This window comes from Brachypodium distachyon, chromosome 3 (assembly GCF_000005505.3).
Source record: "Brachypodium distachyon strain Bd21 chromosome 3, Brachypodium_distachyon_v3.0, whole genome shotgun sequence".
NCBI lineage: Eukaryota > Viridiplantae > Streptophyta > Magnoliopsida > Poales > Poaceae > Brachypodium > Brachypodium distachyon.
Window position 1 is genome coordinate 59,389,114 of NC_016133.3, and position 17,843 is coordinate 59,406,956.

The 17,843-nt window shown below is 45.0% G+C and overlaps 3 protein-coding genes, 1 non-coding gene and 1 pseudogene across 7 annotated transcripts; 3 read left to right on the forward strand and 2 right to left on the reverse strand.

The window, feature by feature from the left end:
- Positions 1–253: 253 nt before the first annotated feature.
- Positions 254–5,500, reverse strand: LOC100835640 (alpha-1,3-mannosyl-glycoprotein 2-beta-N-acetylglucosaminyltransferase). Of its 2 annotated transcripts, none has more exons than XM_010237892.3 (18): positions 5,167–5,500; positions 4,907–4,957; positions 4,742–4,829; positions 4,226–4,288; positions 3,661–3,695; positions 3,521–3,600; positions 3,176–3,221; positions 3,028–3,090; positions 2,247–2,313; positions 2,093–2,161; positions 1,937–2,006; positions 1,770–1,831; positions 1,593–1,683; positions 1,410–1,503; positions 1,207–1,269; positions 1,080–1,118; positions 831–1,001; positions 254–704 (listed from the first exon to the last, which is right to left on the reverse strand). In XM_010237892.3, the coding sequence occupies exons 1-18, from the start codon at positions 5,233–5,235 to the stop codon at positions 594–596; spliced, it is 1,332 nt and encodes a 443-aa protein (XP_010236194.1). In that variant the 5' UTR covers positions 5,236–5,500; the 3' UTR covers positions 254–593. The 2 variants fall into 2 exon arrangements, with proteins under 2 accessions (XP_010236194.1, XP_003570738.1); XM_003570690.4 differs by having other exon boundaries at positions 3,521–3,597; positions 5,167–5,499.
- A 939-nt stretch (positions 5,501–6,439) lies between these two features.
- TRNAT-CGU lies at positions 6,440–6,511 on the reverse strand. Its single transcript has one exon. It is a non-coding gene; the product is annotated as a tRNA-Thr (tRNA).
- A 206-nt stretch (positions 6,512–6,717) lies between these two features.
- LOC104581258 lies at positions 6,718–7,993 on the forward strand (annotated as a pseudogene).
- LOC100823588 (pentatricopeptide repeat-containing protein At2g17210) lies at positions 7,923–10,506 on the forward strand. Its single transcript, XM_010238626.3, has 2 exons — positions 7,923–10,318; positions 10,412–10,506. Exon 1 carries the CDS (start codon positions 8,041–8,043, stop codon positions 10,198–10,200), a length of 2,160 nt encoding a protein of 719 aa, XP_010236928.1. The 5' UTR covers positions 7,923–8,040; the 3' UTR covers positions 10,201–10,318; positions 10,412–10,506.
- Positions 10,507–10,650: 144 nt separating this feature from the next.
- Positions 10,651–17,581, forward strand: LOC100836155 (protein DETOXIFICATION 45, chloroplastic). 3 transcript variants are annotated; one of them, XM_014900756.2, is made up of 14 exons: positions 10,651–10,843; positions 11,978–12,096; positions 12,833–12,976; positions 13,064–13,185; positions 13,356–13,491; positions 13,779–13,875; positions 14,343–14,443; positions 14,692–14,855; positions 15,191–15,262; positions 15,395–15,511; positions 15,590–15,685; positions 15,774–15,895; positions 16,818–16,872; positions 17,330–17,567. In XM_014900756.2, exons 2-14 carry the CDS (start codon positions 12,069–12,071, stop codon positions 17,351–17,353), a joined length of 1,278 nt encoding a protein of 425 aa, XP_014756242.1. In that variant the 5' UTR covers positions 10,651–10,843; positions 11,978–12,068; the 3' UTR covers positions 17,354–17,567. The 3 variants fall into 3 exon arrangements, with proteins under 3 accessions (XP_014756242.1, XP_003570740.1, XP_010236195.1); XM_003570692.4 differs by lacking the exon at positions 10,651–10,843 and adding an exon at positions 11,349–11,776 and having other exon boundaries at positions 17,330–17,581; XM_010237893.3 differs by lacking the exon at positions 10,651–10,843 and adding an exon at positions 11,349–11,776 and having other exon boundaries at positions 17,336–17,581.
- The last annotated feature ends 262 nt before the right edge of the window (positions 17,582–17,843 follow it).

The following is a 17,843-nucleotide window of genomic DNA, read 5'->3' on the forward strand; positions in this document are numbered from 1 at the left end:
ACACAACAAATATCTCTTGTTTTCTTTTAGTCAATATCTCGGTGCTATATTTCCTTTTTCAAGGAAGCCCGATTAGCTTAATTGGATGATGTATGCACCTATCTGCATTGTCAGATGGGAGAGATCCCATTTGATCGATTCAATCTTTGATTTATTCATCAGCATCTCAGTCAGCAACTACGTACGCAGACATGAATTCTGATTGTTCCTTTTTTTTTTCCATGGACTAGTTCAAACCAACATCACCAGAACATAAGCAATAAGCAGCAGCAATTTGATTGATAATTCATAGTGTGTTATGTACACTGAATGGCAGGTCAGATCAGCTAATGGGGGTGATGATCAGGATCATGTAAACCCAAAACACATATTTGAATAAAAATTCTTGTGCTAACTAAGTAAACATGTATGAGTCCAGCCAAATTTTGTCTACACCGTGCGTTCCTCAGGGGGTCAGAAATTGCCTGGCAGCATTGGATTGCATTTGCACCCCCTCTTGTTCTGGGCAGTATATATGTGGCAGTTCCACTTTTTTTTTTGCTGTGTCAACATTGCTTCCACAATGGTAAGTTCCCACCTCAGCACTTATGGTGCTAAACCCCAAGTTGACTAAGAGAGTCAGGGCCAACCAGGTATATTCGTCTTCGACTACTCTTGTACCGGAACATCACTACTCCTTTGTAAGCTGCTCTTGGAACACCATCCTAGAAAAGGGAAAAAGCAAAACATGAATCCTCAAACACTATAAGGCTGGCAAGATTGCAAGGCCTGACATTTTCTAATAGCACAACTGTTTTACGAACTAAAATGAGTTAACAAGTAGTAGTAACCTTCCATTCTTCAAATATTCCAAACTGACGAGCTATACGCTCGAAATCTCCCTGGTCATTGTACTGAATCCTTACATCCACATCCATATTGTGGGCCTTCAACAAAGCGTCGGATCCGTGCAGAGGTGTGGCGCTGGCCACTTCTTTTCCAAATTGGATCAAAAACTTGTCCTAATGTTATCGACACAGAAATCAGGCAATACTCACATCAACAACTTTCTGAAGATCAAAAAGGAAATTAATTCTTACCTCCCTGAGGTAGCTCAGGTCCTCAGAATTCCAGTCGATCTGTGGCCACAAATCAGAACGAGCAAATCTCAGAACCCAGCAGCTTATAACATTTATAAAAATGAACAGAGTGGGGAGATTTGCATACATGAACATCATTTAACTTGATTGGTTCCAAGTATTGATTGAAGAATTGTCCCATGCTTGATCCCTGGAATGAAAGTATAATTCTTTTTGAAATGCCAGCGATCCAGAACCAATTGCTAAAATATTGAAGTGCTAATCTGCTGGTTGTTACTGCATGCAAAACTTTGGTCATGAATCTGCATAGGTGTAGAATAGCCAACATACATGCTCGCCAAAATTATATGTTCTGCAGACTTCTGGCCGGATAAATTGCCGATCTCTGTGTACCTCCTTTAGCCTCACCCAATCATCCCAATAAGTAAAATCTTGTCAAGGAAGAAATAGATAGAAGGTAATAGAAAAGGCATATCTGTTATTCTAAGAATCACTAGACAACAGTAAGGATATGCTTTGGGCCACTTTGGTGAAAGCTCAATCCATGTTGGCTTTGTTAACATCCATCCAAGCCCAGGAAAGAAGTCCGAACGGTAAAGAGCTTCTGCAAAGGCGTTTATGTAGAAAAATGAGCAGCTTTCCCAATTAATGCAAAAGGAAAGCTGAACAGAAGCATGTCATAGTACTAACTTGGGTCATAAACGAACTGTTTTTGCCCATTGTCATTCCAAGAAGAAACAGCCATTATTGTCCTTTGATACCACAATGGCAATAATTACAGAAACGTTATTAGCAACATTCAATATTAACTCCTTGGCTTGTGTTGCCAAGTATAATCAAGGTATAGCGTAACATACTTGTCGTCATCAAGTAATTTTGCTGCAGCCTCGAAGTAGTCAAAGAAATCTGGGGCGATCTCCATGTCATCTATTAACCAATTAGCCATGGAAATGAGAAGGAATGCGGGAATATCTAAAAACAAAAGAACCAAAGGATCATCACAGATATCAGACCTTCCAGAATGATGACTCGACCAAAACTATGCTTCAGGAATAGCTGATCCAAGGCCCATTTATAGTGTTCTGAATTAAGACATATCATTAGGAGAAGAATTGGTAATATCATTGAAGTTTTAGAAATACCACATATCAAATAAGGAGCACCTACTAGCTATCTTGTAATACGCTGTCATTTCTCCTGGTCTTTCAGTGCGCACAGGTTCAAGATCTACATGCTGCAACAGATTGAAGGCAAAAGGAACACTGAGTGTTGGCTAAACAAACCATTTGTTGGTACTCTTAGAAATACTAGTAACTCATCGAGGTTCACTATCCCTCCCCGAGCCCTTCCCGTTGATGTTTTGCCGGCAGTGCTCCAGGCTCTGAGATTGAAGGAGTTGTCTAACCCCCTTCCTAGCATGGCTTCATTCACTGGGCTAATCTTGTTTATACTTCTTTAGGCGTTCTTCATCCCTATCCTGGGTGCTTGTACTCCTGTATATATTCTTTGCGCATCGTTTTTTTTTATATTTCAGTGCCGAGGCCTCACCTAGAGTTTCCCATAAAAAATGTTGTACCAGGGCAGAACATTTCTTGTTTGGACCATTGCCACCACGGCATTTGACATCCTCCAACATAACCTTCCTGCAACAAAAATAGTCTTGTGTTTTCTACAGCGCAGCACACCAAGATGTCACAAGCGAACATGGTATCCCTAGGGGCTAAGCCTTTTGGACGTTGGGCCTAGAGTTGCTCCTGCATGTCTCACATGCTCCATCTAGATTTGCTATTACCTATTAGTATATCTACAGCTTCTTGCAGGGTTTTGTTTTGCACTTATATGGTCACTTAGAATAAGCAGCCATGCTTGCAAAGTGATAATATTATAAGATAAACAGAGTATTGTCTATTGTATGAGGCAATTAAGCACAAAGTATTTGTGTCCACACCTGCATAAATGTTATTCGAGTATAGCTCAAAGCTTTCTTTTTTACTTCTCCATTGGTTCCATCCTGCAATTGGAAGAAGCGATGCAAAGTTGTCCTTCGCACACACTTGGAGACTGAGAACAAGAACTGAAATTGCTATCACCAGTACCTGAGATATAAACAGTGGGAACTTTGAAGCAACTGCTGTCTGGTACCTGGAAGAATTATCATCAATTATTTAGTCATGAAGGGATGGAGCAAATAGTCTCCATAATCATATTAGGAAGTAATACAGTGTGCATTTCCTTAGAAATGTTTTATAGAATTTGCTGAAACAAGAAAGCACGCATCAAACATGGTGTGGTGATCAATGGTGCAACTTAATTCTATATATAATTGCCAAAACAGCCATCCACTCAGTGGGCTCTTGGTGCCGATTTAAGAATTAAACAAAACAACAAACATCTGATTGTTTCTCCTTTTTGGAAATGAAGAAATGGAGACATAATCTTACTTCAGGATAGATTCAACTGTCCTCTGTAAATAATCTGGTCGATTGCAAGCCATTATTACAACAGCGGCAACAGGAACCTGCTGTAAAGAAAGAGATCAGATTGGTTCTGTAAAGCAGAAAAGGTTGCCAGGATTACATACCACATCCTTGTTTACTGAGGTCTGCAAACTCCTTTCTGCATAGAAAAGGAAATGTTAAAAGATAAGAGTTAGATTTTCAGGTTGCCATTGTCTCACTTACATTTGGGACTCAGCCAAAACTTAACGTATTTGCACTGATCGTTTAACTCGATACTATCTATTGCAGTGCTGTCTTTGAAGATATTTCCTAACTCACTTGTAGAAGCATGCCAAGACCAAAATACTTTCATCTGTAGAAGTCAAGGAACATAATACTTTGAATTTATGTTGGCTTCTAGAAAATAAACATGAAACAATGCAAATTTGAAGATGAAAGAGCGGTGTAGGTCTTGATGTATTGTCAATGTCCGAAATGGACAAAGGAGTAGTGCATGTGCAGCTCCAGTATGGTGATGTTGGACAATCAAAGATGTGGTATCTTACGACACGATAAGTCTGTATCATACTATCATTACTAAAACAACAGGAGGCTTGAGAAAATAAACTGCAGTGGCAGAGACGCGCCAAAAAGAGCTGTTGTGGCTAAAATCAACAATTGAAGCTAATCAGGGTTGCGATTTCATACTTTCAAGATCTTGGATTAAAATCTTCAGCTGCACACGCTCCTCGTCTTGGCGTAGCTTCATCTCTGTTGCATTAACAAAAGGTTAATATCGTAAAATGCCCATCGGATCCATTATAGTGAAGTTAAGACGCGCAATAGGATGCAACAGGCCAGAACACAAGGAGTAAATTTTCACAAAGCAGGGGAAATGTATATATGCAGTGTCTATGTTCAGATCTTCTGATGACAAAATGAAATGTGCACATGATTTTTATTCAGGACATAATCAGCAAGATCACAACATGAGCAAACCACCAGCATATCAACAGCAGAAGGCATGTGCTATTGTATGTCCAAGAAAATCAGGCACAGAAGGCGCGAATCACTAATAGAGGCAAGTTTTTCCCTTGGTGTCGTGGAACTAGGTACACAGTCCAACCATTACCGCGTGGCAAAGAATTGCAACAATAGATTGGAATTGGATGGCTAAGGTTCAAAAGGTAGCAGAGGAAGTTGTAAAGTTATTAGTATCGGTACCTTCCAACGCAACAATCTTCTCCTGCTGCGCGCTGACTTGATCGATCATGGAACGCAACTGATCGGTGCATTTGTTCTCCAATTTTTCCTGTATCAAACTACATGTGTTAGCAGCTCGGGAGTGAAGAGATAGAGGGAGGGAGAGAAGGGAATGGAGGGGCTTACTGCTTCTGCAAGGCGTTCGGAGTGATGAGACTGGGTAGAAAAGAGCCGCACCTGAAGATGCAAGCGGAAAGAGGTAGTAAGGTGAAGTAGGCCAAGAGACCCAATTAACCAATCAGCTTAATCGAATTCCGTCAAGTCAGTCGACCGTAGCTAGGTAAGAAGGATCTGAACTTCATGGGGAACGAAGAAGAAGAGGAGGCGATCCGATCCCCGGCGAATGGATCTGATTCACAGAGAGAGGGGAGGGATGGTGGGTTTACTTGGATGTAGATGAAAGCTGCGGCGGCGGCGAGGAGGAGGAAGCGGATGTCGCAGGGGTTACGAGCCATGGCCGGCGCCGGAGGAGAAGAAGAGCGCGCGCCGGCGCCCTGTTCCTCGCTCCCTGCCACAGTTGTGAGTCAGCGCACTGCACGGCCACGAGAAAGAGAGGTCGACCCTCGACCGTCGATCCGTGGAAGCGCCGTTCGCCTGGGCCACAGGTGGCTGCAGCTCCGGCCTCCGGCGGCGCTTTCTTCTTCCCTGCTCGCTCCCGGACCCGCGTAGTACCACCGCCCTCGTCTCGCCGGCACACAAGACAGAACCTGCAAGAGCGGGTGAGATTTATGTGAGAGGTCCCTTTCACTGCTGATGGGTCCCACCGTGAAATAGAGTCTGTCAGTCACCCATTGCAAGAAATAGAAAATTCTACTGTACTTAGCTAACTCCGACCATGTAGATGTTGTTGTTCTATTAAAAAAAACAAAGGGCTTCATGCTGCTTTTCTCATTCTACTAAGAAGATCTATACATTTACACGCTCACACTAATCACATGAAGAACCTTAGTACATCCAAACTGTCACCAACAATAAGGCCTAGGGACAATAATCATGATGTATATTTCTTTTGACACCCCAAAACCGTGCAGTGAAAATATTTATGTTCTCAACTATCTTTACTTGAAGTTACGTGAAATGCCTTCGCATGATTTCTAAGTGATGGTATCATCTTTTTTTAAAAGTTTCAACTCCCCTCCCTTGCTTCATTGCCTCTACGTCATCATAGTTTGCGCTTTCAATTCCTAAATCACCCGTATATGACTCCATCAAACTTCCACTAGTCATGCTTCACTCTCATTTGTCGCCCGTCGCCTAAGGTTAGTCATTGCAAACGTTGTCTCCTTCATAGAGACAAGTGCTTCGTGGCGGCACGGGATAATAACGTGTGATTATCCTATACCGTGCTCAGAATCAATGTCATCAGATGATATGCGACCGAGCGGCGACCATGTGTCTCACTTGCCAGATTTTGCTCCTTTACCAAGATCCCTTGCGGTCCTGCCTCAAAGAAATCTAGTTTATCTTTTCATGCTCATGTTGGCTTCGTATTCTCAGCTAATTTGTTCCTCTTGCTATATCTCGAATCGCTCAAGGTTTAACTGATGAGTATGATTGGATTAAGTCGGATGTATTTGTGCATCGAGAGAGTCCATGGTTAAAATAAAAAGATGCAACATAAAAAAAATGATTAAAGAATAAATTAAATTAGAAAAAGAGAGCCCCCGGTGAGGATCGAACTCACGACCTTTCCCTTACGAAGGGAACGCACTACCACTATGCTACGGAGGCTTCGACGGACACTGACACTCAAAACATTTACTAGAGCTAATCCCTTAGCAGGCAAAATTGGTAAAAACAAACATTCGAAATGCCCAGAAAAATGAGTGGTAGACACGTTTTTCTTTTCTTTGCGCTGGAATAATAGACACGTTTTTGTGTAAAATAAATAAATTACAGGATTCGTTTGAAATGCGTGTGTTGCTTTGTGGAGAGGCAACCTTCCGTTTTTTAGCAAGAACAAGCATGGCATCGCAGCTCTTCTTCCTCTTCCTCTTCCTTTTCCTCCCTCCCTGCAGGATCGAGCAGATCGGCGATGGCCACGAACTCTTGCTTCTCCTGGCCCCCGCGCCTACGGAGCCTACAGTGCTGCAGCAGCAAGGGGAGCAACGATCCGTGCAGCCCGTCCAGCTACGCGGCGCGGAGCTCCATGAGCATCCGCCGCAGCCATGGTTGCGATGACGGCGGCAGCGAGGAGGTGATGATGGCCGCGGCGGCGCACAAGTTCACGCTGGCGGAGCTGGCGGCGGCCACGGACGGGTTCAGCCCCGCCAACCTGGTCGGGGAGGGCGGGTTCGGCAGGGTGTACAGGGGCCACCTGCCGGATCTGACGGCTGTGGCGGTGAAGCAGCTGGTCCGCGGCGGCGTGCAGGGGAGCCACGAGTTCGTGGTGGAGTGCATGATGCTGATGCTGCTCCGCCACCCCAACCTCGTCTCCCTCCTCGGCTACTGCGCCGACGCCCGCGAGCGCCTCCTCGTCTACGAGTTCCTCCCGCGCCGCAGCCTCGACGCGCACCTCTTCTTCTCCGACCCCGGCCACGCTGGGCTGGACTGGAACACGCGCGTGAAGGTGGCGCAGGGCGCCGCCAGGGGGCTGCGGTACCTGCACGAGGTGGTGACGCCGCCGGTGATCTGCCGCGACGTCAAGTCCTCCAACATCCTCCTCGCCGGCGACTTCACCCCCAAGCTCTCCGACTTCGGGCTCGCCAGGCTCGGCCCCGTCGGCGACCACACCCACGTCTCCACCCGCGTCATGGGCACCCACGGCTACTGCGCCCCGACTACGCCTCCACCGGCAGGCTCAGCGTCAAGTCCGACGTCTACAGCTTTGGCGTAGTCCTCCTCGAGCTCATCACCGGCCGCAGGGCCTTCGACGCCCACGCCGCCGAACCCGAGCAGCGCCTTCTCTGCCTCTGGGCCAGGCCTTACCTCGCCGACGCGCGCAGGAGCTACGCCAGGCTCGCCGACCCGGCGCTGCGCGGCAGATACTCTCGCCGCGGGCTCTACCAGCTCGCCGTCGTCGCCTCGCTCTGCCTCCACGACAAGCCCAACCTCCGCCCCACCATGTCCGACGTCACTCACGCCATTGACCACGTCGCCTCCCACCCATGGCAGCCTCATTCTTCTTCGTCTTCTCCGGCGTCGTCGTCTCTTGGATCGGAAGCCAACCGTTCCCCCGATGCTTAAGAAATTAGTTATTCAGATAGCTTAGCTAGGAGGCTACTTACTGTGCTGTATGTCTCTCTCAGTCTGAAATTTTAATGGCAACAGTGGAGGCGGCGGTCCGGCGATACCTAGAAAGCGGCAAGCCGCCCGCGCTCCTCCCGGCGCTCTTCAAGCACTGCTGCCTCCTTCCCAAGGAAAACGCATCGGCGGCTCTGGCCTCGCAGCTCCACGCCGACGCCTGTAAGCGCCCTCTCTCCGCCGCCGCATCCAACTCCCTCCTCTCCTGCTACCTCCGCACCGCCCGCCACGACCTCGCCGTTGCCCACTTCCGATGCCCATCCACACCCAGGGACGACGTCACCTACAACACCCTCTTCGCCCACCTCCCGCCATCACCGCCGGCCTCCTTCTTCGCCTCTCTCCGCTTCTTCCGCCCCAATGTCGCCACGCTCCTCGCCCTTGTACGCGCCTCTTCCGATTATCCAACCGTCGTCCATGCCTACCTCCTCAAGACGGCCTACAGCCACATGGGTGGCACCACCCTCCAAAACTCCCTGCTCGCAATGTACGCCGCCTTCGGTGACTCCCTCGCCGCAGCCACTCTGTTCGACGAAATGCCAGACCGAGATGTCGTGTCCTGGACATCCATGATCGGGGCGTCCCTAGCAGGGGGGTCCGCGGATCAAGCCCTGGGCCTCTTCAGGGATATGGTTGCTGACGGAACGCTGGAGCTCGATGGGGTTGTCCTGGTCGTTGCTATCCGTGCTTGTGCCATGCTCGAGCATGCCGCGCTCGGGAGCTCCCTGCACGCCGTCGCGGAACGCCGTGGGTTGCAAGGCGATGATGTCTTTGTCCCCAACTCACTCGTCGACATGTATGCCAAGTGTCATGATTTGCATTCCGCAAGAAAGGTGTTCGACCTTATGGCACATAGGAATGTGGTGTCCTGGAACAGCATGCTGTCAGGGCTCGTGCACGCTGACCGCTGCGAAGAGGCACTAGAACTGGCTGCGTCTTCATCCTTGCTGACGGGCAACGGCGATGTTTATTTTGATGAGACAACGTTGGTGGTGCTCCTGCAGCTGTGCAAGAAGCTTGATGGTCAGGCCATGTGGTGCAGGTCAGTCCATGCCACGGCTTTGAGGAGGCTCTTATCGTTGTCAAGCATGCCGCTGGTGAATGCGTTGCTGGACACCTATGCCAAGTGTGGCCTGCTCGACTACTCTCTCAGGCTCTTCGAAGGGATGCGCGAGAAGAATGTCGTCACCTGGAGCACCCTCATTGCTGGTTGCGCTCACAATGGCAGACCACAAGAGGCGATGGCGTGCTACGTTGCAATGAGGGAGGCCGGCGAGATGCCCAACTCAATCACCATGTTGAGCCTCCTGGAAGCGTGTGCCTATTGTGCAGAAATGAGGGCGTCGAGATGCGCCCATGGCGTCGCAATCAGGAGTGGACTAGCCTTAGAGCGGGACGTCAGCAATGCTCTGGTGGACATGTACGGCAAGTGCGGCGACATTGCTGCGTCTACAAGTGTGTTCGACATGATGCCCAGCAAGGATGTGCTCACCTGGAACTCAATGATCGGTGCTTTGGGGATGAACGGCCGTACACTGGACGCACTTGCCATCCTTGACAGGATGGAGCGGGAAGATGAAGGCGTAAACCCAAACGGCATCACGATGCTCACCGTGCTGTCGGCATGCGCTCATGGTGGGCTGGTCGAAGAGGGCATGGCCTGCTTCGAGAGGATGACCGCGACATACTCGCTGCAGCCTCAGGTGGAACACCTGTCATGCGTCGTTGACATGCTTGCCCGTGTGGGGGACCTTGAAGGAGCGGTGAAGATCATCGAGGAGAGGATGTCCACCACCAACAGTCCAGCAGCCTGGAGTGCGTTACTGAGCGCCTGCAGAAGCCACAGCGACTTCAAGGTAGGACGGGATGCGGCGTCCCGTGTCCTGGAGCTGGAACCGGGCAACTCAGCAGGGTACCTGCTGTCCATGAGCATGCCAGGTGAGACGGCACGGATGCGGTGGCTGATGAGGGAGAGAGGAGTGAAGGTGACAAGCGGACACAGCGTGGTGTACATAGGGCAGGAGGCACACAGGTTCGTGTCATGGGATGGATGTCACCCGCATAGAGCGCAGGTTTACTCCATGCTACATCTTGTGCATCAACAAATACTGCCACCTACACATTCAAATCACCGTCTTCATCATCTTATCTTATCATGTACCAATGCTACTGATTAATCGTCACATTCATCTGAATCGTCGGACATATTATACTACGTACCAAAGGCCCACGTATGCTTAATTAGTTTCATCATTGCCCTCAGCCTTGTGGCTTGGCACCTATCAGCGTCGCTAGGTACGTACCCCAAGTCCTTCCGTGTTCTTACTTTCTTCTTGTTTTTGAAGGAGAATGTGGCTAACTAGTTACTCCTCTTGTTCATTTTGCTAGTCGTGGTCTTCATATATATCTGTATAATATGATTCTCTTGAGGTTTCCGGAGAACAATGAAAGTCCACAGGCTGGTCCTGCAGGCAGCAGGATATCAACAACATGACTGGCCATCACTTGCCAAACAGAAAGAGGGCATTGCCTGAGTAAATGATTGCCTGAGTACATAATCCACTACGCTCTCTTATCTATGCTAGTTAAGCTGAATCCTGTGGTACAGTTTGATGCTTTGGAACTTTAACCAGTGCAATTCTCACCCATGGTTCAGGAAACAACTCTCCGTTGATCTGAGTAACCAAAATAGACTTCCCTCCCATATGAAGTGTATATGATATGCTCTCTTCAACTCTCTTCAAGTCCTACCGCTGGCAGGAAATTTACTGCAGCATTGGCAATTGAACCCAGTCCATGACGTCCATGATTCTTACCAAGGTACTATTCCATACATTCGCCATATATGTATGATTTAAGTCAGCTTATTTATAGAATCTAAGCACAATAGTATTTTGCAAGCATCTGAGTTGATCCTAGCTTGCTCTGCATAGTTTGTATTAGTGTTGCTTTGTCTAAATCTGGCTTTACATGGATCCTCTTGCATACCGTGCCGCATTTCTGACTTGTGCTTCTGTATATTTGTCACTCGTTCTTGTTATATGACTTGAACCTGATGCATTTTCAATAGTGAAAATCTCAACATATCGTGAGCCTGCCGTATGGAATTTTCTGTATTTTATTCTCTTTTTAAAACGTGTATCTGCTTAATCAGCCCATTTGTTGTCCGGGCAGGGCCTATTTTGTGGGCTGGGCTGGTCCTTTTTTTTGGGATGGGCTGGTCCCTTTTTTTGGGATGGGCTGGGCCAAGTCTTACGGAAGATAGAGATAGCCGGCCCATACAGGGGAGGGGAAGGGATCATCTTTATCCTCTCTCCCTCTCAAAAAAAAATTATTTATCCTTTCTCTGTCTCGCCTCTCTTCTTCCTCGGCTCCGTCTTGTCTCGTTCCAGTATCAAATTCCCGGCCATTGATTCGCCTTCTCCAAGCTCTTCCAACCCTAGTCCGTCCTAGTACTGGTCATCCGGCTCTGAGCTGCTGATTGAGGATGAAGGCGCTCGTCTACGGGCAGCCCGCCCTGCTATTCCAAAGACCACGCGCTTCTGCTGCTACCTTCGCATCTTCTTCTTCTTCTTCCCAATGGCCATCCCTATCCCTAGAAACAACCCTATCAAGAAACCTTGCGAAGGGGAGTCTGCTTTGCAGGCGACGCATCACAGTTCATCCTCCTCACTCGATACCGAGATACGCCAGTAATCAACCTCAGGATGATGAAGGCACCCGTTCCTCCTCTCTTGCAAAGGACGCTCTCCTGTAAGATTCTTCATATTATTCAGTCGTGATCCTCTGAACACGAAACGTGCTTTCCTATGCAATGGTCTGCCAGTCCTGCGTCGGATGAATTTCGATCTGCCTAGTTGTGCCCAGTTGCCTTTGTTGTGCTACATTCAGTATAATCTTTACATTTCTGCATGATATATCTCTGCCTTTCATAACAATTCGAGAGATACACAGCGAGCTTCATCCTGCGGGTGTTGGAAGTGAGCTAATTCTGCTAGCTCTACCAGCAGTTTTAGGCCAAGCCATTGACCCATTGGCCCAACTCATGGAGACTGCATATATTGGCAGATTAGGTACCTTCTTTGTGCTGCTATATCCTGGACTTCCTTATTCTTTACACAGGGTGCCAAATTGTCTGTTTATTTCTCAATTTTGATGACCCTGACTCATCTTGTGTCTTATTTTTCGATAACTTGGATTGTTGGAAATTAGGTGTTGTGCCTTGGGTAATTAATCTGGTTGTAAATGCAACCACACCATTATATACTACTCTGATCAATATCACTCATGTTTCTTGTGTGTCAATGAATGTTTTGAATGCCATACTTATGTTGTATGTCAACCCCATACTCTATGATCAATATCACTCATGTTTCTCGCGTCTCAATTAGTGTTTCTAATGTCATAATTATGTTGCGTGTGGGCCCCATGCAGTGCATTTTACACTGCTTTCCATTCGTTTATGGAAAATGGAGGGAGCACATCAATGCTTAACATCATCCATGTTTTTAGCAGATTGACATATTTATCCTGCATTTGCATGATTACTTGAACAGCAGATGATTTTGGTGTCTGGAATTTAAAGTTGCACATCACAATATCGTGTTGATAATGAGAAAAGACTTTGTTTATTAGTATGAGGCTGTTCTATTTTGTGAAATGCTAGCATGCAGATTGACATATGTCATAGGGAGCCTTAGGCATGGTAGCTGCATACACTCAGCGCCTGATTGCCCTCTTAAAGCACTGTGCTGCACGAAAGCAAGCTGCTATTTCTTTTCTGGCTCAATTTTGACATATGTTCTGAAGGTGCTCTGGAGCTAGCATCGGCTGGTATTGGTGTGGCGATTTTTAATATTCTGTCCAAGATTTTCAACATTCCGTTGTTGAGCATCGCAACCTCATTTGTGGCAGAGGATATTTCCAAGAATGCTAGCAAGCATTCTAATTCAGGTACAGGGTCGTCTGGTAAATATAATTAAGTTTGTGCTCAGTTTGCTTATGCAGGCAATAGAACTTGACTTTCTGGTGACATCTCAGGCAAATTGGAGCTACCATCTGTCTCATCGGCTTTGATCTTAGCTGCTGGTATTGGTATAATCGAAGCATTGGCATTGTTCCTAGGATCAGGATTGTTTCTTAAACTAATGGGCGTGTCACCTGTATGTTTATATGATGACGTCTGTTATGATCTTTGAGTTTTTCTTTTTAGGGAGTACTATTTTCCATTCCCCTCTTTTATGAGTGGACAATGGATCTTTAACTGGATTCAAGACTATTCGATTTCCACTTGTGCCTGTTACCAGAATTTCTCAGTTTAGTTCTTACACAGGCCTCTCCAATGCATAAATCTGCACAACTCTTTCTTTCGCTGAGAGCCTTGGGAGCACCTGCAAATGTGATTATGCTAGCAGTGCAGGGTATCTTTCGTGGATTCAAGGATACCAAGACTCCCGTAATATATATAGGTAACTACAAACAAATACTGGCCTGGTTCTTCACTAGTTGTGACTTGTGAGTGTAAATTACCTTTTGATGCAGATAATGGTGTACTGTCCTCTTGCAGTGATACACAAGTACTTCCTTTTTTGTATACATTGACTCTTCCATGTCAAAGCTAGTGGATAGTTAATCATTCACGCTTTGCAAGCAAGTTTCATTTGATTTGTGACGTTGCAGACAGTTATCTGATGTCAAATATCTTCCTTCTTTCAACTTGATGATTCTGTTATCATTTTCTTTACAACATCTGTAGGTTTGGGGAATCTTTCAGCCGTAGTCCTTCTTCCATTACTTATATATGGTTTCCAGCTTGGCATAACTGGAGCTGCAATTTCTACAGTTGCATCCCAGTAAGTTCTCCATTGATGCCTAGCTCGATGTAATCTGGGTACAGCAACAACCATGAAAGACATTAAGACATACTACTTCATATGAATGTACCAGCAAGTACCTCTCATTTGGTTCGAATATACCAATAATTTTTATAACATCTTGCGGAAATAATCAAAGGAAACAATACTTGATACTAAACTTGCAACTCCCCTTTTCCTTATCTGGATATTATACATTTAAAGTCCTACAGGAATATGTAATGCAGTTCTTTGCGGCACTATGGGAATTATTGGCTGTTAGCACATCTGCTGATACTGTGCCATGCAGTTTATGAATTAAACAAGTACCCATGTCAGATTTATGATCAAAAGATGAAGTGTAATACTCATAATATTGAGCCTTTGGGAACCTCATCATTTTTTGTAGTTACAATGCGAGCTTGTCTCTTGCATGTGTTCTAACTTCATTTTTATTCATGATGTAGGTACATTATTGCAATTTTACTTGTTTGGTCTCTGAGTAAAAGAGCTGTTCTGCTTCCTCCAAGGATGGACCAGTTAGACTTCAGTGGATATTTAAAATCCGGTGAGTCTCTGATGCTACTGTCCTACTCAATTCATTGTCAGTTGTGGACTTGTGGTGCATGATAACTTAAAGTTCATCACATATTAATTCATGGGCATGATAACAAGAGATCATGCTGTACTTGTCACCCTAAAAGTCTTTGAACATCGCATGCCATATTTCCTTGCACTTGTGCTGTATTTCTCCATTTATTTATTTATTCGTCTGCAGCTTTAATTTCATCATCTGTGCATTCTTGAATTGCTAAGGTGGCATGCTATTGGGAAGAACCCTCTCAATTCTGTTAACTATGACCATTGGTACTTCAATGGCTGCTCGACAAGGCCCAACAGCTATGGCAGCTCATCAGATTTGTCTACAAGTATGGCTTGCTGTATCTTTGCTTGCAGACGCTTTAGCAGTTTCTGCCCAGGTATGTATTTTCAATTTATCGAAATCATCCCTACTTTTATATCAGCTTCATTTCGCTGCTTATATAGAGCCTTCTAGGACATACTACCAACATCTAGGACGTACTAATAAATACATTCTCACATTAAAGAAAATACTATACAAATACTGCTTCCAAGTGAAGGATATCTCATTTATCTAATTCCATAAGGGACATACTACCAATATCTAAGATGCACTGCTGAATACATTCTCGCAGTAAAAAAAATACTAAATACAATACTGCTTCCAAGTGAAGGATCTCATCATCATTTATTTATTCCATAAATCCAGGCTAACTTTGCTTGCATTTCTTAGGCGTTGATAGCGAGCTCTTATGCAATACTGGACTACAAAAGGGTCCAAAAGATAGCAATGTTTGCTTTGCAGGTGATACATGCTTTATTTTCTTTGTATTGTGGAGTTTATTTATCTACACGAATACACTTCACTCATTTTTTATTTGAGATATTCAGTTGATGTCTTTCCTTTTGATGGGAAAACAATTATTGTCCCTTGCAGATAGGAGTAGTTAGCGGATTAGCTTTAGCAGCTGGCCTGTACGCTTCGTTTGGCAATATAGCAAGACTATTTACCAGCGACCCTGAGGTCCTAATGGTTGTAAAATCCTGTGCATTGGTACACCCTCCTACTCTACCATTTCAATGTACATATACAGCCTTGATGCCTTATTCTAAGAGGAACTTCTCGTTTCAGTTTGTCTGTGCCAGTCAACCAATTAATGCCCTGGCATTCATCTTTGATGGTCTCCATTATGGTGTCTCAGATTTTGACTACATCGCTCAAGCCACAGTATGGGAACCAGTCATTGCTAGCTTGTAGATGTTCTTTCTTTTTTAATATTGTTTATTGATTTCTTGATTTTGTTTGTGCTACATAGATTGTGGTTGGCATAATGTCTTCGCTAGTCTTGTTATATGCTCCATCTGTCTTTGGCCTGGCTGGAGTTTGGGCTGGTTTGACAACACTTATGGGATTGCGCATGGCTGCAGGCTTCCTGAGGTGATTATGCTTCTTGTTTGTTGTTCTATTAGTTTGTTACACCTGTGCAAAGCATAAATGTATATATGATGTTGCAGGTCAATCTGTTTACCTTTTCTGTGACCAAATATAGTTTGATTCTTTGTAACCATAGCCATCAAGCCATGTAACTGCTCTCTCTTATGTGTTTGTTTGCTATTAATTTGTTAAATTCAAATGCATGTAGTTCAACTATGAAATTGCTAATGGTAGTCGTAGAAGACTAGGAAGTAAATGTGATATGCATGCTCCATTTTTAAGTAAGTTATCCATTAGTTTTCAGGGTGGATTTTATTTTCTGGCAGTGATATATGTTACTGCCAATGTAATTATGGATGGCTGTTCTTTTCTTCTTCTTCTGAAGACATACTTGTGAAGCATATATCTGGCCAGATTCCAATTCAAATATTCCCAAGGCCTATATCTTTTAGTTACTGCCTCTCATGTAGGTTAGAGACTTAGAGCCTCATATGTGTACAGTGTCTTGAATAAGGGCTTATTTCAAAACGCCTTGCATTTCTGGCTGTGATCCTTCAGATAGCATGTGAAATATCTGCATACATTCCATAGTTTCATGAGGTTGCAGTGGCAGAGCTGCAGTGTAAGCGTTGGGTTCGAATGAACCGAATAAAAAATGTTAAATTCAATAGAATTTAGACCCAATGCTACACTTGCACCCGATAGTTGTAATAGCATGAACCCAATGCTTAGTTTTTCCAGCTCCGCCCCTGCCAGGTTGAAGCCTGGTAGTAGAAATTTCTGTTATATCAATTGGCATTTGGCAGTATGCGGGTACCTGGAAAATTCTCCATTTTACCAAATCCAACTATATGGAGCACACTGATATTTTTTCTGGATGCTCTTTTATGTTCTCATATTTGTGCAATCATTCGACAAATCTCAGGTTGCTATGGAAAACAGGACCCTGGTCATTTTTGCATGAGGAAAGAAAAAATGAGGTGTGTTAACTATTAGCTCCTATTCTTTATATACCATCACATCTAAGATATCATTTTGTTTTCTGCGATATATGTCAAAAACTGTTTACTTTGGGGAATCGTTTTTACTTACTAGAGATGACAAGTTGTAATAACCTGACCGAATGCTATCCGCCATGAATTATTGGGTGACATGCATTGAGCTGTTAGGGAAAGGGAAGCAATGTATTTAGTCTAGGCTCCGCTCAAACAAGCCTACGATCTGACCCTGTTGCAGTTTGAGATATGTAGCTCCTTTTCTTTTCTTGGTGGAGGATATGTAGCTCAGTGTATTTAGCATGCGAATGAATCTGGTAAAAGGTCCGCATGAGGATGTAGACATGTAGTGCTGGCACATCTATGGCAGATATCACTTCTGTTTTTACACTAATCTTATTAAGTATTACTCCGTGGAGCTGTGTTTGAGTACTATTTATAGTTCCAGGTACAGCCATTTGCATAGTTCCTGTCTAGCAAGCCAGACAGTGCAGAGCTAGCTAGCGTAGGTGGTAGAGCTGCTGCAGTGGAGGAATGAAGAAGCTCAAGACCAAGAGCTAAACAATTAATGTTGGGTCTGCTGTTTTGTGCATGTAAAGAAAAGGATTAATTCACTTGCTGTCTTCAGTCTTGTAACAATTTATTCATTTTTGTGATGGTTACCTTCAGTTCCAGTGCTTGTTCGTCTTGGTCATTTCATTTTCCTCTAAACCAGATGGTGCAGTTCCTTGGGACAAGCTATTACTCTATTGTTCGTGCGTGAATGATCGGTGGTGGATGCAAGTAATAAAACGAACATAGCTGCGCTTAATCTAACCCCGCAAAACTAAGTTATCCAATTGAAAGCTCTATTTTAGACCGTATGTTCTAAAATGCATGTTGTTTTAGAAATAAGCACTCTCCAACATGTAACTTTGGCCATTGTTAAGGTTGGTTATACTAATTTATAAAACAAC

Bases quoted from the DNA above. Each gene is read 5' to 3' on its own strand.
- LOC100836155 (XM_003570692.4), top strand. From the start codon at position 11,511: ATGAAGGCGCTCGTCTACGGGCAGCCCGCCCTGCTATTCCAAAGACCA. The intron at 14,444-14,691 runs GTGAGTCTCTGA...TGAATTGCTAAG, and splicing joins CAGTGGATATTTAAAATCCG to GTGGCATGCTATTGGGAAGA. The intron at 16,873-17,329 runs GTGTGTTAACTA...TACTATTTATAG, and splicing joins ATGAGGAAAGAAAAAATGAG to TTCCAGGTACAGCCATTTGC.
- LOC100823588 (XM_010238626.3), top strand. From the start codon at position 8,041: ATGGCAACAGTGGAGGCGGCGGTCCGGCGATACCTAGAAAGCGGCAAG.
- LOC100835640 (XM_010237892.3), bottom strand. From the start codon at position 5,235: ATGGCTCGTAACCCCTGCGACATCCGCTTCCTCCTCCTCGCCGCCGCC. The intron at 4,958-5,166 runs GTAAACCCACCA...TTGCATCTTCAG, and splicing joins CAGCTTTCATCTACATCCAA to GTGCGGCTCTTTTCTACCCA. The intron at 4,830-4,906 runs GTAAGCCCCTCC...AGTTTGATACAG, and splicing joins CCGAACGCCTTGCAGAAGCA to GAAAAATTGGAGAACAAATG.